General features: G+C 44.8%; 1 protein-coding gene across 1 annotated transcript in view; it reads right to left on the bottom strand.

Annotated features, from left to right (window-relative positions):
* The window catches only part of VIPR2 (vasoactive intestinal peptide receptor 2), a 46,721-nt gene that overhangs the window by 13,987 nt on the left and 9,721 nt on the right, over positions 1 to 23,013 (bottom strand). Inside the window, exons 3-4 of the mRNA XM_035129544.3 lie at positions 12,327 to 12,434; positions 8,261 to 8,358 (exon numbers count right to left, since the gene is read on the bottom strand). Of these exons, the coding sequence (XP_034985435.1) occupies positions 8,261 to 8,358; positions 12,327 to 12,434 (206 nt within the window). The remainder of the gene's footprint in view (positions 1 to 8,260; positions 8,359 to 12,326; positions 12,435 to 23,013) is intronic.

The following is a 23,013-nucleotide window of genomic DNA, read 5'->3' as shown; positions in this document are numbered from 1 at the left end:
GAACTGTAAAAATGTATTTATCTATCTATCTAGCCATGCAGAAAAAATCTATGCAGCTTTCTATTAATATGCTTGCTGGCTATAATATACTAAAGTTAGCTTTCTTGAGCATGGCTTGGCAGAGCGTTCTTTCCACTTCAGAGCATATTTCTCACTTTTGCTAAGCAAGGCGAAAAGAGTTGTTAGCCAAAAGGTCAACTTTGTTGCTGCAGGGTCTACAGAGACTTCTAGAATCTACCAAAATTCGACAGTCATCTCTCTGGAATGAGTCGCGCTGCAGTTTCACATTTGACACTGTTTGACAAGAAAGCACAGCTTAAGAATGCAGGAAGAGGCCTGTTAGGTCAGAAGAAAGGTCTATCAGTGGTGTGCCATCAGAGGACTAGGGGGACTAGGCTTGTCCCCTAAAGGTTCCTGGTAAACGATAGAGTATTAAAGTCTGGTGACTCTTTCACAAAGCCTGGGAGCCTTCTGTCTGGCTTAGCAAGGGAGGCATGATGCTCCAACAGGGTCCAAGAGCCCTTCCACCACCTTCCCAAAGCCCAGCATCCTGTCAGGGAATGGTCTGAATCAGAGGATTGGGGAATGCATTCTCAGGCAGATCAGCTCCTCTTTGAAGAGGAGAAAGAGGAGGGGGAAGATTCGCCCTCCCCCCTGTTTCCAGCGGTTTTAGGAGCAGTGAGAGACACAGACACTGAACAGCTTAGATAGGGAGTTACCGAGTTACGAGATAATGGAAAAAGAAACAGAAGGGAGGGAACAGCCAGCAGAGACATCATTAGAGAGTGGGGGGGGGGGAACCCTCCCTCCCCAAGAACCAGGAGGTCTGTTCATATTAGAGAACAAAGAATGCACGCAGGATGTTGTTGGAAGGAGGAGGATTGAGAGTAGCCAACTGCTCTCCTTGCGGAGAGATGTGGATTTTGCTTGCAAGCTGATGACTGTATATAAAATACTATAAAATACAAACCGCTCATTAATTCTTGTCTGTGAAGTTAACGAAGGGAGGGGAGGACTCTCCATGGCTGACACAAAGCACGGTCAGTTTCTGTCCAACTGTGTGAGGGAGGCGCAATGCGCACACACGCAACATTGACACCCCCCCCCCCGATTACCCTCGCAAGCTGCCGCCTCTGGTCCTAACTGTTCTGCTTGAAAATTGTAACTGAAGTTCATCTAGCCCCATCTCCTGCTTACCAACTAAACACCTCCTCCAGGAAGCCCGCAGGCAGGACTCAAGGGCAATAACAACGTAGGAAAAGCTGTGCTGGATCAGGCCAGATGCCCATTTGGTCCAGCATCCTGTTCTCATAGTGGCCAACCAGTTGGCTATGGAAAGCCCACAAGCAGCACCTGAAGGCAACGCTACTCTTCCTACTTGTGCTCCTCAGGAACTGGTGTTCCTGCCCCCAACAGTGGAGGTGGAATATGAGCATCGTGTCAAAGGGGTCTCCATGGGCCCCTTTAACCTGGAAAAAGATGGGAAGGGGCAAACAGAATTTTTTCTCAGTCTCAAGGTTCAGGGAATTCTATCCCTCCCCCGGTGGCAGCCAAAAAAAGCTGGTAAACAAGAAGAGTCCTTACCACGTAATTTATTCAGTATTCAGAGAGAGAGAGAAAGGAATGTAGTCCCTATTAAATAATGGCATTGCTCCAAGTAAAGCCCAACGCCCTCCTGTCTCTCTTATCTAATGTCATCCCTGATTTGGGCTTTCTGCCTCTGAGCTTTCTGTTCCACTACCCCCAATGCCCGTCTAGTCCTGGGAGAGGGGGGCTCAGAAATGCTCCAAAGACACTGAGTCCGCCAGCTGTCAATTCCCCAGTGTTCCTTCTTCCTGCTGTTCCTCTCTCAGTATTTTCCAGCTTTTCTACTCTGCAGTCTCTGAACTTTGTGCTTCTGCAAACCACTGTTCTAAATCTACACTGTCTTCCTGTTCTCAGGAAGGTTCAGGAGAGGCGGGGGCGGCCCCCACCATTCCTCCTCAGTGCAGCCCCTGACACACAGTTTCTGACCTTCTTGCGCCTTCTGTGCATATTGAAAAGATGGGTGCTCTTGGTTCAGGGGCCCCCACCTGCTAGTCTTGCAGCCCCAGCGAATGCCCAACATTTCAACTGCCTGCAACCAGCCCCCACCATGGCGGATTTTTTTTTAAAAAAATGACATTATTTTGCAAATCACAGCAGTCACATGCACAGCCTACCAGTTGCAAATAATGTGGAAAACATAGAAGCTTTATTTTAATTACTTAAAATATACTGTCACACCAGGAAACAGCTTTTCTTTAAACCAGACTGTTATTGCTGCTTAAGACACTCCCTGTCTGATGTAAGAAAACACCATAATAAAATGTCATATCTTCAATCCGTTCTGCACTGTACAGCTTTAGAAGATTTGATTGCATTATGCAATGCGAAGGGCGTTCCCCGCCCCCAATACTTTGTTTTAGAGATAAGAAGCTTGCAAAGATTCGTTCCAAGCATATATGCTTCATTAGCATTTCCATTTTTCTGCACTTCAATTTTGAAGGCAAAAGCGTGTGATCAAATATTCTGCTTCACCCCCTCCTAGTGAATTAGAATATCAAGTATAATAAAAGTATAGCATCAGGCAAGAAATACATAATTCCACAAAATTGTTGCCTGAGTCGCCCATAGCAATTTAATCAGGGCATGTGTACCGTAGCATAGTACAGTTGTACCTTGGTTCTCGAACTTAATCCATTCTGGGAGTCCGCTCGACTCCCAAAACGGTTCAAAAACCAAGGCACGGCTTCCGATTGGCTGCAGGAGCTTCCCGCACTCAATCGGAACCACGGAAGCTGAGTTGGACATTCGGCTTCCGAAAAACATTCACAAACCGGGCGTCTGGGAGCCGATTTGTTCGGGAGCCAAGCCGTTCGGGAAACAAGGTACCACTGTAGAGCTTAGGACTGTTCCAGATATTTGGGGGGCCTTTGGCAGGCTGCCCTCAGTAAGGCCTTTCTGTGTTGACCCACCTCCAGGACCTACCACAATTTGGGTGTCCTGGAAGTGGAGCAGCTGCCACCTTTGTACTCATGCTTGTTCATGAGCGTGCAGAATGGTGGCAGCCCTGCACTATAATGAGCTAGTCTTTGAGTGCTATGTACATCTAATATTTGGTTCTTTGGCTCTACTGCTGCTGCTGTTGTTACACTTGTAACCCAACAACCTTCTGGGGTAGGTGAGGCTGAGAGATGGTGACTGGCCCAAGGTTACCCAGTAAACTTCACTGCTCAATAGGGATTTGAATCCTGGTCTCCCAAGTCTTAGCCCAGCACTCTGATGAGTACACCACACTGGGGTGGGACCCTCCAGATATTGTTGGACAACAACTCCCAACATTCCTGATCATGGCCTATGCAGGCTGGGTTTTGGAGCCCAACATCATAAGGACAACATGGCCCTCTGAGACACAGAATCAGAATTGTAGAGTTGGAAGGGCCCTGAGAGTCATCTAGTCCAACTCCCTTGCAATGCAGGAATCTCAACTAAAGCTTCCATGACAGATGGCCATCCAACCTCTGCTTAAAAACCTCCAAGTAAGGAGAGTTCCACAACCCCCCGAGGGAGTCTGTTCCATTGCCGAACAACTCTTACCATCAGAAAGTTCTTCCTGGTGTTTAGTCAGAATCTCTGGTTCTTGTAACTTGAAGCCATTGGTTCGAGTCCTACCCTCCAGAGCAAGAGAAAACAAGTTTGCCCCACCTTCCATGAGACAGCCCTTGAGATATATGAAGGTGGCTATCATATCTCTTCTCAGTCTCCTCTTTCCCAGGCTAAACATATCCAGCTCCTTCAAGTGTTCCTCACAAGGCTTAGTTTCCAGACCCTTCTGCCATCAAATTCTCACACTGGCCAACCTGTGGGAAGCTCGCAAGCAGGACCTGAGTGCAAGAGCACTTTGCCCTGCTATGTTTTCCAGTGACTGATATTCAGGGGCATTGCTGCCTCCAACTGTGGTGGCTTGGCTTAGCCATAAAGGCTAGTAAAGGTAAAGGGACCCCTGACCATTAGGTCTAGTCGCGGACGACTCTGGGGTTGCGATGCTCATCTCGCTTTACTGGCCAAGGCAGCCATCGTACAGCTTCCGGGTTATGTGGCCAGCATGACTAAGCTGCTTCTGGCTAACCAGAGCAGCGCACGGAAATGCCATTTACTTTCCTGCTGGAGCGGTACCTATTTATCTACTTGCACTTTGACATGCTTTTGAACTGCTAGGTTGGCAGGAGCAGGGATCGAGCAACGGGAGCTCACCCCGTCGTGGGGATTCGAACCGCCGACCTTCTGATCGGCAAGCCCTAGGCTCTGTGGTTTAACCTACAGCGCCACCCACTAGTAGCCATCAATAACCCTCTCCTCCATGAACATATGGAGGGTCACAGGTTTCCCATCTCTGTGAAAAGGGCCAATGACTGCAGATTGGACAATGGCACTTGAGGAGCCAAGGCAGATTGTCAGGGAAGGGAAGGTCAATAGCAGGGCAAGGTCAGCCAGCCTTTCTCAGGTGAGGCCTCTGCACTCACCTGAGGCACCGGTTTTCCAGCACCCACTGGCCCCTTTCATGGTGCTCTGTCCAAGGTCCTGTTCTTTGCACCTGCCTTTCCTGTCATGAACCTGCCTTATGAGCAGGCATCCCCAAACTTCGGCCCTCCAGATGTTTTGGTCTACAGTTCCCATCATTTCTGACCACTGGTCCTGTTAGCTAGGGATCATGGGAGTTGTAGGCCAAAACATCTGGAGGGCTGCAGTTTGGGGATGTCTGCTTATGAGCAAGCGCCTCTGCTGCTGTCAGCATCCTTCAAGCTTTGAGCCATGATGGGGCAGCCCCCCGCCCCCCCCCAAAAACACCACACACAAATAGCTTCATGGTGGGGAAGTGTTATTTGATTTGAAGCCAGGTTAGGGGGTAAGGAGGAATTTTAAAAAAAACCTGTTGTTGCTGCACTGATTTTCCAGCTTACTGTAAGTCCCTTCTTCGGAGCTTCTGTTAGTCGCAGAGGAAGGAACACAAAGCTCTTAAGCCTGAAAATCACCCCCCTTTGTAGGAGCTTGGGGCTGGAATTTGGATTGAGAGCACAGTCATCTAAGGGAGCTGGAGACCTTTAGAAAGCAGAGGGTAATAGAGTTGGAGGAGTGAAAGTCATGGACTGGGATGGTTACCGATACGAATGGGGGGTAGGATAAGAGGAGGGCAAAAGTCCATGGAAGGCTTTGAAAGTCAGGATGAGGAGCTTATGCTGAATCCTGAAGAAAACGGGAAGCCAGAGCAAGGGTTCAAGTAAGGTGTCGTGTGATCAAAGCGTGAATAGTTTGGGCAGCAGGGTGTGGGATGGATATGAAGGGACCGCGGTGAGAGAATGGCAGACCAGGGAGGAGATGATAGCAGTAGTCTAGGCAAGTGGCCGTGTGGATAGAGAATAGTTGCAATGCTATCAAATATGGCTGGGTGTAAAATAATAGGTTTTTAAAGATAAAAGGTCCAAATTTCAAATAGAATTGTTGGAAGGCAGAACAAAATTATTGTCAAAGATGTATGATTTGTTGTTAGAATGGTATACGAAAGATGAATTGACAAAAGATGTGATGATAAAATGGGCAAAAGATTTTGGGTATAATATTGAATATGATGCGTGGTTGAAATTATGGAATCAAACGTTGAAATTTACTGAAAGAGAATGTTTTGAAGATGATGTATAGATGGTATTTAACACCAGTAAAATTGGCTAAGATGTATAGGATGAGTAGTAAAACATGCTGGAAATGTAAAGAGAAGGATGGTGAATTTTATCATATGTGGTGGACATGCGAAAAAAATCAAAAGATTTTGGGAAATGATATATAATGAACTGAAAAAGATTTTTAAATACACCTTTCCCAAAAAACCAGAGGCTTTTTTATTAGGACTTATAGGACAGGAGATAGTAAAAGGAGATCAAGTATTATTTATGTATGCGACAACCGCGGCTAGGACTTTGTTAGCCCAAAAATGGAAAAGTCAGGAGTTACTGATGATTGAAGAGTGGCAGACGAAAATGATGGACTATGAGGAATTAGCAAGGCTGACTAGCAGCATCCGAATCCAGGGAGAGTCAAGGTTCCAAAGGGATTGGAGTAAATTTGTGGACTATATGGAGAAGAACTGTAGAAGTTTAAAGACACTTGCAGGACTGAAATAAATCCTACGAATGGACTTTAAGTAGAAGGAATAAAGGAACTGTGAGATAGGAATGGACAAGAAAACCGAATGGGGGGAAGGAGGGAAGTCAAAGCTCGGCAGAGCAAAGTAAATTGTAATAATTGATTAGATGTTAAGAAGAGGAAAATTTGTGTTTATTATGTGTTGTTGTGTTTGTGGTTGAATGTTTTGTTTTTAATTGGAAAATTTAATAAATTGTCTTTAAACAAAAAAAACAAATATGGCTGGGTGGTGAACTGAATATGGGAGGCACAGGAGACAGAGGACTCAAAGGTTATGCTGAACATCAGAGAGATGTTGTTGTTGTTGTTTAGTCATTTAGTCGTTTCTGACTCTTTGTGACCCCGTGGACCAGAGCACGCAAGGCACTCCTGTCTTCCACTGCCTCCCGCAGTTTGGTCAAACTCATGTTCGTAGCTTCGAGAACACTGTCCAACCATCTCATCCTCTGTCGTCCCCCTTCTCCTAGTGCCCTCAATCTTTCCCAACACCAGGGTCTTTTCCAGGGAGTCTTCTCTTCTCATGAGGTGGCCAAAGTATTGGAGCCTCAGCTTCAGGATCTGTCCTTCCAGTGAGCACTAAGGGCTGGTTTCCTTCAGAATGGATAGGTTTGATCTTCTTGCAGTCCATGGGACTCTCAAGAGTCTCCTCCAGCACCATAATTCAAACGCATCAATTCTTTGGCGATCAGCCTTCTTTATGGTCCAGCTCTCACTTCCATACATCACTACTGGGAAAACCATAGCTTTAACTATACGGACCTTTGTCGGCAAGGTGATGTCTCTGCTTTATAAGATGCTGTCTAGGTTTGTCATTGCTTTTCTCCCAAGAAGCAGGCGACTTTTAATTTCATGACTGCTGTCACCATCTGCAGTGATCAAGGAGCCCAAGAAAGTAAAATCTCTCACTGCCTCCATTTCTTCCCCTTCTATTTGCCAGGAGGTGATGGGACTCAGGAGGTGATAAGGACTATGAAAGTTACTGCAGTAGCAGGGAGGGAAAATCTGGCACTGGAGCTCCCTCTCTGAGATAGAAGCAATCCCTTTCTGCACTTGGAGGGGGAAATTCCATGTTTCCTATGGTCTCTGGGATGGTGCTTGCTTGGTAAGGCCACAGCTTTTATTAACACATGCAATACGCATCACTCAAGGGAATATATATCACACACCCCTCCCCCTTACTGGAAAACTCTGAATGTTTGCATTCTGCTTCCTTGGAAAAATTATATTGCTTAGTCTCCTCAGATCCCCTAAATATTGCAATATGTATATCCATATAGGTGCAGATATATTTAAGAAGGTTTTTCCTGTTTGTAATTAAAAAGGAACAAAAGTGGGGGAAAGCTACAGGCAGCTGCTATCCACATATACACGGTGTTCAAATGTCCCCTGTGTCTACATGCATGGCTCTGACAGAACAAAATGAGAAAGACCAGAAGTGAGCTAATAATAGTTGTCAAAAAACCACAGGAGGAAACATGCCTTTGTTGAGATGTATTAAGCAAAGAGTAATAGGAACACACACATAATATGACATCTTCATCTATCATAAATTTCTAGATTTCTAAAGCTTTCTTGGAACCATTCTACACCCCACACAAAATAAGGTCAGATTCTGATCTTTTAAAAGCTTTGGTTAGTCAGCAGTGTCACGGGAGCAAAAGTCAGGAAATACAGAAAAGACAAAATTTATTTGATGATAAAGCATATTTGATTCAGTACATATGCAGAATTAGAATTTCTAGAACATTTGACCAATGTTCCAGCATCTCCGCTGGGTCAATGCTGCCTTCTAAAATCAACGTAAGGTGCTGGTTTTGACCCATAAAGGCCAATTGGTTTGGGGCCACTACAATTAAGATGGACCAAGGCTGTCTTCCAGGAGCAGTGTTTATGATGCGCTTTCTAAAACTGATCTGGATGGTGTTCCATCTCTAACGTTTGGTCTGATTTTGTTTTTCTTTCATTAACACAAATTGGCAGCTTCAAATTTCAATAGTTCTCCAGTACATTTGATTCCGAGTCATAGAATTGTTTGACTTACCATGCTGTCTTCGTCAACTTCTTTATAACCACAAGCAAAGAAGAAATCTGGAAATATATCTGTCCAACCATTACTTGTACAGTTTTTGCTGATATTTCCTAAACAAAAGGGGGGAAAGTATAGCAATCAGGAGTGGAATTCTAATTCACTAAAAAGGTGGTCCCTCAGAGGTGACTTGAGGCTCCTGCTGCCAACCTACTATAACCTATAGTAGTGCATACAATGTGCCACAAACACAGTTCGCCACAAGCACACAACAGGCTTATGTAGAGAGCAAATAACTCAACCACATGATCTCATCCACAGACTACATGTCAAGTCACCAAACATAGCATAGCATTTTATCATCATGGGCTTAGGCATTTGTAAAATGGGCAAGTTTTCCTAACTGGACGTGCCTAGAATAAATGGACCCATTTTACAGATGAAGTACACTAGTGGCTCATTAACGAGAGAACTGAATCAAACCATAAGCAGAGCAGATTGATCAAGAAAGGTGAACCCATGAACCACAAGATTCAGGTCAACTTTACCACATGCATTTGGCCAGCAAATTAAACAACAAATTGTGAAGGCCCAGCACATCAGTGGGAACCTCATGGGCCTTGTTAGGCCTGGCATGGATTCCAATTTGGCCCTTGAAGCTATTCCCCCCAAAATGACATCTATCTGCCCCACACCTGCCATTATTTATTTTTTTAATTAAATATTTTCTTGATTTACAAAAGTATTGCGATGTTTCTCGTAACATTTTTACAGATCAGTTTCATTTGTTGAGACAGTGGGAAGAAAAGGGGAAAAGAGGAAGATGGGGGAAGATGGGTGGGGATGGGGTCAGGTGACGATGTTTCTATTTTATTTAATGTACGTGGGGTTTTTTGTCAGTGTCGCTTGTACTGGTTCTCTGCTCTTCGCTTATGTCCCTTTGGTGGTGAGGGATGTTGGAGTTGGCCTAGGGTAGGATTGCTCACTTGTGATTGGCTGTGGTGGTCTTTGTTCCGTGTGTGAGTGGGGGTGGGTGGCACAGCTGCCATTATATGTGACATCCGGTGAGGGGCACAGGGAGCTCAGTAGTCAGCCAACCCCAGCAGAAAAGGAGAGCTTGAAGTTAGCACCAATCAGCTGATAGCTGCTGACTTCAAGCCTATGTATTTCCCACAGGCACCCCCAGCCAATCCTTTGCAGAAAATGGACGTTTATGGAGGTTTATAATGAGGAAGAGCCATGCTAATAATTCCCACAACTTTCAGTTAACACAAGTAAAAGTTTAAGAACTGAGACCCCAAAATACCTGGGTGGGATTCGGTCCACCCTCTAAAATACCCAGGTAGGCCAGGTCCCAAATTCCATTCCTGAATTCCATCCCTAAAGGTAAAGGTAAAGGGGGCCCTGACCATCAGGTCCAGTCGTGTCCGACTCTGGGGTTGCGGCGCTCATCTCGCTCTATAGGCCTAGGGATCCAGCGTTTGTCCGCAGACAGCTTCCGGGTCATGTGGCCAGCATGACAAAGCTGCTTCTGGTGAACCAGAGCAGCGCACGGAAACGCCGTTTACCTTCCCGCCGGAGCGGTCCCTATTTATCTACTTGCACTTTGATGTGCTTTCGAACTGCTAGGTTGGCAGGAGCTGGGACCGAGCAACGGGAGCTCACCCCGTTGCAGGGATTCGAACCGCCGACCTTCTGATCAGCAAGCCCTAGACTCTGTGGTTTAACCCACAGCGCCACCTGGGTCCCTGTTGAATTCCATCCCTACTAACAATGTATTCCACAACGTCCAGCAATCTTCCTCAACAAAGAGGGCAATCTGATGCAGCCACCCCATCCACTGCTGATGGAGGATGAGGGGTTAAGATGGTGCATAGATTTCTCCTCACTAGCGTATACCAGCAGAGAGGAGTGTTGTTGTTGTTGTTGTTGTTGTTGTTGTTGTTGCTGCTGCTGCTGTTGCTGCTGCTGTTGTTGCCCAGTCACAATGGAGGCCCTAGTTTCACCCTGGCAGGAGAAAGCTACCACCAGTGGTAACCAGCAGCAAGCTCCCTAAACTGGCCACTTCCCACTTCCCAAGCCAGTGGAGGTGACAGGACTTCAGTGCTGAGCCTGCCTCTCTGTTCTGCCCTGTTGCTTTCAGCCAGGGATCAGGATTGCCCTGAGTGTCTTGACGCTGAAGTCAAGAGAACCCATGTGTCTATATTTGGCCAAATTCAGAGAGTCTACTTCAGATAACCTAGGTTGTGTCTCACCACCCCAAAATAAAACCCTATATCCATCCATGATACTGTCACGACTAGAAAAATGACCAAATACTTCCACCAAGTATGGGTGTGTTCTTTGTCAGCAACAGATCAGGAAGGCTCCATGCAACATTTAAAAATCACTTGGCAGAGATTCTATTAGCGTCCAGCTTTTGAGAAGACTAATTTGCGGCTATAAATGTGTTAGATGGGGATGTAATTTGAATAAAATTGTCTTCATAAAAAAGCCTCTCATTACCCCACATTATTATTTAAGGTGATATTGAATGATCTATGGCAGGGTTATTAAAGCCTTCAGATCCTGCAGTGATGAATAACTAGCTGGAGAGATGAATGTTCTTCTGACACACAGCAAATCCCAATTTTGCTTATAATGTGTTTCTAAAAGCCTCGTCCCAATTATGGGAAGAGGAGCAGAGATGAGAGAAAGTTCTAGAAGGAATAGCAAACTGGAGGGCTTTCCTATTGTCCCAGAACATTGCAGGAAACTCTTCTGAACCCTAATTCATAAACATGTACCTGCCAAGTAGGCTATGCTTAAATAAATCAACATATCCATAATAAGACTGGAGCCGTAACCCTGAAATAATCAGATCAGCATGTTGGATTGGGAATACCTGCCCTTGAAGCCACCCCATAAGCAAGGTGGGAACAAGGAAACATAGATGGCTGCCTTATACTGAGTTATATTACTGGTCTACATAGCAAAATATTGTCTACACTAGCAGAGGCTGTCCAGGATTTCAGATGGGGAACACAACCAATCCTATCTAGAGATGCTGGGGACTGGACATGGGACCTTCTACATGCAAACCACATGCTATACCATTAAGCTAAGGACACAAACGTGGTCCACCCTCTGCTGATGCTTCTAAAAAAAGGCCCTGCACAATATTTCAGATCTTATCTAAAATATTGTGCAAAATAGGTCAGCATGTGTTGGATTTCACACACCTCTGTTCCTCAGGTCCTGTTCAAATGCTATGCCCCATGCGTAGGGGTCCAATGATGCCGGAGATGGGGCAAGTGTTGGCCTAGGGTGCTCCTAAGGCATTCTTTGCTTTTTGCCTGGTGTATGAGATAGTTCCAGGGACAGGTATGGTCCAATGTGGCCCATAACCCACATAAAGGCAGGCCCCTATAACAGGCGACTAATCAAGCCAAATACAGATATTTTCCTGCCTGTGGCTTAAGACAAGATGGTACCTTTTCCCATTCCATGTACAAGAGCTAACTAGACTGGCAGCCGGATCTCACTGCAGGGAAGCATAGGGGGTGCAGTGCAGACCAGGTGGCACACACAGTTCTTTCCACTTCCCACCTCTCAGTAACTGTAGCCTGAGGCAGCTGTGTCACTCTGTCTAATGATAGGACTGGCCCCACAAGTCATCTGTTGCGAGGCCTCCTGGGTGCATAATCAAGCTCCACCCTTCTGCCCTGTGTTTACAGTTCTGGACAGACTGCAAAACCCAGAGTCCCACAGGTCACCATAAATAGCTGGTGGACTGCGTTTTGGTTTAGTGGGTCACTCATCCTGCAGACCTGATATCCATGGCATGCATTCATAGAAATTGCTCGGCACTATGGCCTTGATGCAAACAGGAATATAATCACTTGCATGTTTTCAAGATTATAGACCTGCAGTAAGCCTTTGTAAGTGACATTTGTACACATCTTGAGATACAGGTACCAAATTAAAAATGAACTCTTCATAGCAGAAATGATTTCTTGATTTCTGGCTGTTGTTACCTGCACATGAGAACCCTTTAAAAACACACCTCAATATGGTTTCCATTATATAAAAGATGTATTACCTGGTTTGCTGAAAAAAATGCTGAAGATTTTTGGACACGGTACTGTCACGGTTTCCCCAATTTCTGCAGGGTGCCAGCAGGTAATGTTGTCCCAGATCCCAAGACACCCTGGAAAAAAAACAAGCAGAAAGCATTTCATATGGAGCCCCTTGAGCAAATCCCTCCTCCCACTGTGTTCTTCCATCTTCCACAATTAACTTCTCAGGAAGCACCTGTGTTTCTGGTTATTATGAAATATTCAAAAACACATCTGCAACAAGTGCTTTGAAAATGTAGCAGGTTTTATATGGTTAGCTCTATGCCATCAGGAACTGTCTTTTTCTGTACCTTGCAAAGGATGAGGCACACTGATGGATCTCTGCAGGTTAATAGGAATAAGTCATGTCTGGACAGGGCAGGCCTCCCATTGAGGTGGTGGATGTTGTGGAGTGGGAAGTGGCGACAAGGTCTCAAGAGTCTGAGTGTACCACGTGGCAAGCCAGCCTGCTGTGGAGGACATTGCCACACTGTCAGAGGTGAGCTAAGATTCAGCTGCCAGCCCCGTTAGTTTCTGTATGTGGAACAGGAGGGTGCCATCCTTCCCCTCACAAAATATACGCAGTTCTGCCTACAACTGCCTATCAATTATTTTACATTTCGAATGGAAAAAATAACACCCCTGGCCTCTTGGGTACCTGAAATTGGTACTGGCAATCCAACACAGATTTCCAGACTCAATAAGAAACAAATATTGGTTGACTTATCTCCCATAGGATTTTCTGTATCAGAAACTCAAGCAGGATTTGATCCACTCCTGTGTACACTAATTAAGCAGAGACTGTGTTAACAATCTCTTTTCCTCGCAGAATGTGTTTGTTTACAAAGATTACCGTGCGAGCAATGTTATTATGATGTAATTAATGCAATTGCCTTCATCTGTTTCCTGATTTTAAAAAAATTATACAATAAAAGCAGCAAGGCTTAATGAACAATTTCGACATACTCATACATCTTAGTATCAAATCTTCTGGAAGCTTATTAAAATGGGCTTTCTAAGGAGAAAATGTTACCAATGAATCATGAAGAAATAGAGCTGATTTGTGTCTCTCTAAGTCAGTGGTGGCGAACCTATGACACAAGTCATAGTTTTTTAAAAAAACTTTAATACTTTTCCCCCTCCCCTTTTTCCTTTTTTTAAAAGGGGAAACAATTATACATTTTTGTTATTTAAACTATCAATATTGCGAAATTATGGTTTTTTCTCTCGAAGAGACACACCACCTGAGTTATGCTCGGTTTTCTGGCGAATTTTGACACACCAAGCTCAAAAGGTTGCCCATCACTGCCCTAAGTAATCGTATGGCATGTTTGTTGAGAACTTAACTTTTTAAGGCATACTTCCTCCTAATCTATGCATTTTTGCATGCATTGTTTGGCTGGAGACCTGCACTTCAAAATTCGGAGAACTGCAAAATTCAAAGGATAATTGTGTTTTGGGTTCAAAAAGTGTGAGTTGACTTGCTTCTCATTAAAATGCAAACAAAATCAAATTTCTGTCCCATTCCTATTTTCTGGTCAGGTCAACCATGGTCCTGGAAATTCCAGCTGCTTCCAGATCAGGATTCCTTTGGCTATTTTTCCAGCTACCTGGTCACACCTGCCTGCTCTGTTTTCTCCACCTTATCTGCCCCTGCTCTACTCAACTGACCCTCTCCTAGATTCTGACACTACTTGGCTTCCTCACAATCATTTCTTGCCCCTTCACTGCTATGGAGCAGACTTTCCTCTAGCCTTGAATGTGTGTTCCTTGTGTGTTTTTTCACCTGCTAGTTTGATTCTTTTAACAGAAGCCACGAGGATTAAGAGAACACTGAACCATACCAGCAATTGTCGGGAAGACACAAAGAAGACTGCTCCCCATCACAGCGCCACCTGTCTGTGGCCAAGCAAACTGTAGCGTGACAACACTCTTACATTTATTAAGCATAGTTACAGGTAGGTAGCCATGTTGGTCTGAGTCGAAGCAAAATAAAATAAATTCCTTCAGTAGCACCTTAAAGACCAACTAACTTAGTTGGTCTTTAAGGTGCTACTGAAGGAATTTTATTTATTTATTAAGCATATAAGGCAAACCAAAGCACCACTTATTCTTCATCACTTCTAAAAAAAACTGCTTTAGTTTGCTTCTGGCATATTATTCCAATGATTGATTTTGCTTTGGGCATATTATTATTTACTGCCAAGTGCCACAATAAATAAGCATTGGATTACTAAAAGGCAGCAATACTAACAAGACTGAATTATTTTTACTTTGCCATCAAAATGCATTAGGATCTAACGGCTTGGGTATAATCAGAAACGTTTAGAATTCCAAGTGAGAGAGCCCAAAAAATATTGTGACGAGAAAACTTAATTCTGTCATAGGAATAAATCATGCACATCAAAGAGATCTCCAGCTATCTACCACATTTACAAACTTTATTATGCAAAGTAGAATTCTAGTCATAGGGCTGCTCCCCTTTCCCTTATCCCTTTCACAGGAGGGGAAAGATAAAGAAAAATGGCACCCATGAAACTGATATGGCTTTCCCCCTCATCAATTTCTTGGTAGACAAAAGACAGTGAAGTAAATGTAGGTCCTGAATAAAAAGATGGGTTTTAAGTATCCAGCTCTGTTCTACTTAGAGTAGACCCACTGAAATGAATGCACTTGTTAGTCAAAAGCATTAATTTCAGTGGCCCTATTCTGAGTATGGCTAGTACAGGATACAACCCAGTAACCCTACTCAGCTATCCCAACCCACCACAATTGCCACCATGGGGGCGAGCCTGTTCGTCCTGTTCCTTCCCAAACATTTCAACCCCTGTTCCTGCACCTCTCTATGCACTGGGGGGGGGGGGTGGACTGCTGCCCTCGAGTAATCTCCCTGCATGAAGTTGAACCACAGGAACCACAGGAAACCTACATACAAGCAGAGCGGGCTCCCTGCTGCAAACATCCAGCCTCCAACATGTGATGGCTGCAGGAATGTCATCAGCACCAGGTACCACTTTGTCACTTCAGATCACACTCCCAGCTCCTCCGCTAGATGCAGCTGGAACAAGCCTACATTCATCCTATGTAGTTTGCATGCAAGGATTCAGGATTGATAGCCTGGTAAAACTGGGATATGTGTATGCTGCTTACAGAGAGTCCAGCCTAGCAGAAGAATCTTCCTCTTATCTGAACATCCCCTGTGGATGAAATGAGGGTGACATTTATTTAGGGATGGTCTGTCTGCACTTTGCTCTTCCTTGTGCATGGTCCAAATACATTTTATCTTGATGAAGTGTGGTGTCTCAGATTTTTTGTGTGTAGAGTGCGTTTCCAAGAAATTAACCCTACACTTCATAGAACTACTGAAAAATGTTCTTGGCTACGTGGATTTTCATTTCCTAAAAACAGAAAGTGGAGTCTGTAGACACTGTACTATCCGACAAGATACTAAATTATTAAGAGGCTCTTGAATGGTCTCAGCCAGGCAAGTTAAATCTGTTTTCTTTGTTGCTGAGCAGTGTCGTGGATGGTCTGGAGCAATGGTGGATGGGATCAAAGGAGGGGCAACTTGGCAAAATGGAGAAGTGTTACTGGATCTGCAAGGTGAGTGGGAGCAGGAAGGGAGAAGGTGAAGGTATGGCCTCCTAAATTATAAACCAGACTGAAACAGTAAAGCAAACTTTTCCTAACCCTGTGCCTGTACCAAACAGCATTGACCCCAAAGCTGCAGTCCAGAGCACAGAAGATATGGTTTCCTAGGTGTCGCAAAGCAACACGTAAGAAAGACAAAGGGATATAAAAGCAAACAGCAAAAAGCAACAGGGGTGAACCAATCAGGAGGCTTAGAGCCTAGAACGTTCTAGTGCTTTGGTGTGGGTGGCTTTTCCCACACAGCCGAAACAAGTTCCTCAGCCTAGATAACACAGAAGCCTCAATTCAACGAGATAATCTCAATTACTGGGATACTGTTTTCTTCCAAAAGGCTAGCATTTTACCCAGAGATCTATGCAGAGGAACCATTTTCTTGACAACGTTGTCATATTTAAAAGCAACAACTCAATATTTCTACCATAAGTAGTGGCCATGTAGGACAATGCCCAAGTACTAGAGGATGGTGGGAACCACTAACAATGATTGATTTTTAAAAAAACAAAAGACAAACAAGCCCATACAACTAGATTTGCTATTGTGTTTATTTAAATGCATAAGGACTTTGGGACATGTGAAATTACACAAGCCTCTTGTGCATTAATGATTTATGCAAAAAAATAAATAAATGTGTAAGGCCTACAATGGAAGTATGGCTGAATCAAGTATCGCAAGTCGTTATTTTGATGGAGCTGATTGCATCTTAAAGAAACAGCAATTATAATGAAACAGCAGTTATGGATTGGAAACCAGTCTGACTTTATGTTAATTATTTTTGGGTTTCAATCTATTAATTATAACTACCTGAGTTAAATACAAGTTAATGATATGCAATCACCTTAATTAGGTTATTTTGTGAAACTGCTCCCCAATCACAGGGTTGATTGAATACTTTAAAATGCTATAGTGTGTGTGTGTGTGTGTGTGTGTTCGTGTTCCATAGCTGCTTTTAATCTAATTTTCCTAAGTGGTAATCTATTATCCTTATGTTTGTTTGGTTTTTCAAAGGAGTCCCTCACACAGATGCAATGAGATCCTTTGAGCATATGTAATCTTGCATAACCTGTTTTGAAACATTTCCTGTGACATAAGCTGGTGATGGTTCAAAAAATATATTCCCATGGTAAGGGTAAATCTCTACTTCTCTAGATCACTTGCCAGCCAGCAAGATCTTCCCCTTTTATGGCTGCACTTTTCATTTGACTTCTGGTTTTAAGATCACTTTTTAATGTTGGCATTGCAGTGAACATTATCTGGTTCTCATAACAAAAAGTAAAAGAAGAAGAGAAAAGTTTGGATTTGATATCCCGCTTTATCACTACCCGAAGGAGTCTCAAAGCGGCTAACATTCTCCTTTCCCTTCCTCCTCCACAACAAACACTCTGTGAGGTGAGTGAGGCTGAGAGAATTCAGAGAAGTGTGACTAGCCCAAGGTCACCCAGCAGCTGCATGTGGAGGAGCGGAGACGCGAACCCAGTTCACCAGATTATGAGTCTACAACTCTTAACCACTGCACCACACTGGCTCTCAGAGTGCTCTACCCAGTAGCGGAGAAAGGTTGGGGCGGTGGGAGCGGCCCACCAGCGACTCCCAAGCCTCCCCTGACTCCTTAGCTGTCAAAACGAAGGGGGAAGGCCTGCTCCCCCCTTCCCCCCGATGGGGGGGAGCTGCGCCGCTTTGCCAGGGGCCTTCCCCCTTCATTTTGACAGCTCGGGAGTCAGGGGAGAGTCGCGGGCGGGCGGCTAGCCCCCGCGCACGGCTAGCCCCCCTGAGACGTGTGGCCAGCCCCACCCCCAGGTGAGCATGTGCGCTGCTCTGGGTGCTGGAGCACCTAGCTCTGCCTCCGGCTCTACCAGCCAGCTATGGCCCTTCCCCCAATCTGTATGCTCCTGCTCAGATCGTAAACAATTTTATTAAAACATGCTTGTAAGCCACTTTTGACTATGCAAAACTGCTTGGAGGCTTATCCTTTTACTGATCTCGTTATTTACAGCTTTGTAACCTACACCCAATATGAGCGAAGCCGAACTGTCAATAAACCTATTTGACATGACTCCGGCCCACCCACTGATGTCCAGCCTGGGGGGGGGAAATGCTTGAAACAGACTTCCGGGACCATATAAAGTAATGCTAGAATTTTTGCCCCTCGATATCTCACAGCGACATGCACATGTCATTTGTGCTTGCCGTGCAATGTGTGCAACCCATGTGGCGTGGGCATCTCATGCTGGCACATCATGTGGCGTGAACATGTGATGTGAGCACATTGTGCGGTGCCAGCCCCCTCAATCTCTGGGGGAAGCCAATGTCCCTGCCACCACAACAGTGGAATGGGGATGTGCAGGTATATTGTGAGCTCTACCTTGGGTCTTTGTGGAGCAGGGGGCGGTGGTGTGTTTGTAATTTGATGTGCTCTGGTCTTCAACCATGTACAGGCTTGGAGAACACAAACGGCAGCCAGAATCCATGGGACTTCTGTCGTACTTTCAGTTCATAACTGAACACTGCTGACTGTGTCCAATTGGGCCAGAAGAAACTGAGCTACAGTGGTACCTCGTGTTACAGACAGTTCAGGTTACAGACGCTTCAGGTTACAGACTCCGCTAACTCAGAAATAGTACCTCGGGTTAAGAACTTTGCTTCAGGATGAGAACAGAAATCGTGTGGCAGCAGCTGGAGGCCCCATTAGTTTAGGTGGTACCTAAGGTTAAGAACAGTTTCAGGTTAAGAACGGACCTCCAGAACGAATTAAGTTCTTAACCCGAGGTACCACTGTATTTTCCAAGTTTGTGGGGGAGATAGTTCAGGGTTTGTTTTGGTCCATTTCTGATCCTAACCAGGGACAATCAGTCCATTACCATCTGGGGTAACTTCACATTTTAGGTGTTGCTAGCAAAGCTATCTTGGCAGAACCCCTATTTGTTTGACTTACGGCACCTATTCTGGCACCTCAAAGAGGATTCAGTCCACGTACAGGACTCCAGACCAGGCTTTCTCCCCCCCCCCCAAGTTGATTTTAGGCCAAAGGCAGCATTAGAAACCTGACACACAAGAATCCCAAAAAGACAATCAATTATTATTTTTTAACTTTATATTTTAAGAAAAGTCTGGCAACGCTGGTGATTATGCACATACTGAAAAATGAGTAACTTTCTGGCTCGACTGGATGCGGAATTCATACCAGTGGCAAAGGACAGACGAATAAATTACTTCTTTTGCTCCAGTGCGATGTCTTTGGGTCTGTTCCAAAGATGAAGGGCAAAGGTCCATCTTTCCCTCACTTGTGGAAAATATCTGAAAGATGTTGATAGGAAGGTTGCTTTTCTTCGTGTACACACACACTACTGATGAACATTCCCCTGCTGGTGCTAGAGAGTGAGCGAGTCATCAGAGGCTAATGTAAGGCTCCAAGGTGTGAGTCTGGAAGCACAACAGTTAGGCTTTGGCATCCTTTCTCCTCTATCACCAGCGCTCTTTGCATTGTGAGCTCTGAGCTTCAACCTGCACTATCTAGGCAAATGTGCATGCACGCATTGCCACGGACCCAGAAGTGAAACGAAAAGAGGCAAAAGCAGCCCTAAAAGAGAGTAAAAACGGCACAAAAATAGTGTCTAGCAATCCCACAAGCCTCTGCAAGTGCAACCCCAGGAGTCCCTTTGGGGGGAGTGATTGTGATGGATTTTTTTAAAGGGTTTCCAGAGGTTTAGAGGGTGTTTGCAGGTTTTTTCAATGGTGTTCCCAATATACACAATTCCACTTAAATGTGCGCTGCCTCAGAATGTACCCCTCCCCGCTAAATGGGGAGTTTCCTATATTTTGAATGGACTTTTCAATATATTTCAACTTTCGTATTTTAAAATGGCTGTTACCTCTCATCAATCTGCTGCAAACCTGCTGGTAAGAACCAAGGAAATGAATTTCTAAAGTAAGCATTGGCTAAGGTTTTTTTTTGCACACAGGCGCACACATGTTAAAATCTCTCCACACTTTTCAGCTTATAATTCTAAGAGTTTTATAGAAAAATAAAACGTACGTTTCCGAGCACAATTCAAAGTGTAGGGGGTGACCTTTAAAGCCCTAAACGGCCTTGGTCCGGTATACCTGAAGGAGCGTCTCCACCCCCATCATTCTGCCCGGACACTGAGGTCCAGTGCCGAGGGCCTTCTGGCAGTTCCCTCATTGTGAGAAGTGAGGTTACAGGGAACCAGGCACAGGGCCTTCTCGGTAGTGGCACCTGCCCTGTGGAACACCCTCCCATCAGAGGCCAGAGAGATAAACAACTAGCTGACATTTAGAAAATATCTAAAGGCAGCCTTGTTTAGGGAAGTTTTTAATCTGTGATATTTGATGTATTTTAATGTTTGTTGGAAGCCGCCCAGAGTGGCAGGGGAAGCCCAGCCAGATGGGCGGGGTATAAATAATAAATTGTTGTTGTTGTTGTTGTTGTTGTTGTTGTGAAAAGAAAAATTTAACCTCAAGTCTGAGAAGGGGTATGCCTCTGAATATCAATTGAGGGAGGTGATAAGCAGGAGAGAGCTATTGCGTTCATGCCCTGCTTGTGAGCTTCCCAAAGGCATGTGGTTGGCCAAAGATGGACTAGATGGGTCTTTGATCAGATCCAGCAGGTATCTTCTAAAGTACTTAGAAGTTCTAGGGAGTTCCAGCAGTGTTTTGCCTTTAACAGTTCTCTTGTGGGCGGAAGGTAGAGAGGTTAGTGCTTAGATAAATCCTTTAGCTTCATCTCTGGAGTTGTTTGCTTGCTGCGGGCTTTGTGATTGCTAGTAAAAGGTAAAGGGACCCCTGACCATTAGGTCCAGTCGTGACCGACTCTGGGGTTGCGCGCTCATCTCGCATTATTGGCCGAGGGAGCCGGCGTATAGCTTCCAGGTCATGTGGCCAGCATGACAAAACCGCTTCTGGCAAACCAGAGCAGCACACGGAAACGCCGTTTACCTTCCCGCTGTAGCGGTTCCTATTTATCTACTTGCATTTTGACGTGCTTTCGAACTGCTAGGTTGGTGATTGCTAAGCATGCTCTAATCCTGAAAATCTATACGAGGTAATCCACACAGTTTTTGGACCCGTAGCAAACCATAAAAGCAACACGATTGCATCTCCGTTTAAAACAAAGTTCCCCACGGCCTCAACTAAAGCAGTTATTGTGTGCTCTATAAATAGGACACGTTATGGGCAGGAGGTCACAACCCCCCCTAGTTTCCTAGCACTTTCATGTCCTTTTAAAAATGCTCACTGAAGCAATTCTTTAGCTTTGCTGCAGTCAGATACGCTTTCAAGCCAGCAAATGCCATGATTGAATGAGTTAGATGTTTAGACATTCCATTTAAACAGACTATCAAACCATGGTTTGGCATTACATGAATAAGCAGTGAGGAGTCTCAGTTCGCATACTTATCCCACTGCACACTGATCCTGCTTTGAAACAAACCATAGTTTATCATTTCATCCATACTCTGCTAGCCGAAACAAACCTAGGATCAAATCCTGGCTTACAATCCTGGTTTGCAGGGCAAGTGCTGGTTCGGACAGTCAACCCCTGTTCCCAGGGAACTGGGAACTGTCAATTTCTGAGAGGAATAGGGTTCTCTCAACACCCTTAAACTACAACTCCCAGGATTTTTTTGGGGGGAGCCATGACTATTAAAAGTGGTATCATAGCAATTAAACATATGGTATGAATGTGACCTAGGACTAAAAGGTAAAGGTACCCCTGACTGTTAGGTCCAGTCGCGGATGACTCTGGAGTTGCATGCTCATCTCTCTCTATAGGCCGAGGGAGCTTCCGGGTCATGTGGCCAGCATGACAGAACCACTTCTGGTGAACCAGAGCAGCACATGGAATTGCCATTTACCTTCCCGCCGGAGCGGTACCTATTTATCTACTTGCACTTTGATGTGCTTTCGAACTGCTAGGTGGGCAGGAGCTGGGACCTAAAAACAGGAGCTCACCCCGTTGCGGGGATTCGAACCGCCAACCTTCCAATCGGGCAAGCCCTAGGCTCAGTGGTTTAGACCACAGCGCCACCCGCGTCCCTCCGACCTAGGACTAGGGAGACCAAAATTCAAATCCTCATTTAGTCAAGAAGCTTACTGGGTTACCTTGTGCCAGTTGCTATATTTCTTGGCCTAACCTATCTTACAGGGCTACTGAATATAAATACAACAATTAAACTGAAAATAAATAAAGTAAACCAGCACAGCAATTAGGCTTTCTCATTTTTCTCTGTGATTGCAAGGAACCCGCAGGCTTGTATTGGCTCTCAACCCACCCTTCCAATTGGCTGGCAACCTTATAATCCTTGTCCAATAAAGATATTCTTGCCAGTTAAAAACAATCCTATAACAGACTCTTTTAAAATTCTGACTCACAGCACCCAGTCTAATTCAATTCATTGCTACTGATCCATTTTCTTTTACAGGCGGATATGTTTTTACTTTTCTGTTTCAAACCCTTCGCTGTATTTATTGTCTCCCTACTGAGAAGAATGAAAGATCATTTATTTACACTGTGAGCAGATGGCCTTGGTTGAGGCACTGACTTGTGGGAAATGTTTCACTTCTATATTTGCTTTTTGATAATCTTCTGTTCCATTGCACTTAAAGCCATAGTGAAAAATTGTTTTAAAAGCAGAGACAGGAAAGGAATGGAATCAGCTGCCTTCCTTCCAAGCACTTTCTCCTCATCTTAAAAATGTAATCATTGCCCCATAAGACATTTTATCATTAAAAAATAAATAAATCCAAACATATTCACGTACTGCAAGGAAATCCTGCAGAGTCTAAGTATGGCCCTACAACTAAGTTCTTCAACCACAGTTCCTGGACGACAGCTCCCATGATCCTCAGACAGGTCAGGGATGATGGAGTTGTAGTACAACAGCATCTGGTGGACTCAAGGTTGAAAAACTATAGTGTAGACAGTACTGAACTATATGCAGGGCGAGCTCAATTTGCTGTGTGAGATGAAAATGGCACCACCCCTCTTCTCCCATGGACCAAAACCAA

Source organism: Zootoca vivipara, chromosome 11 (genome assembly GCF_965207765.1).
Source record: "Zootoca vivipara chromosome 11, rZooViv2.hap1.1, whole genome shotgun sequence".
Classification (NCBI taxonomy): Eukaryota; Metazoa; Chordata; class Lepidosauria; order Squamata; family Lacertidae; genus Zootoca; species Zootoca vivipara.
Note: the sequence above shows the minus strand (reverse complement) of the source record. Positions and strands in the feature narration are given on the sequence as shown.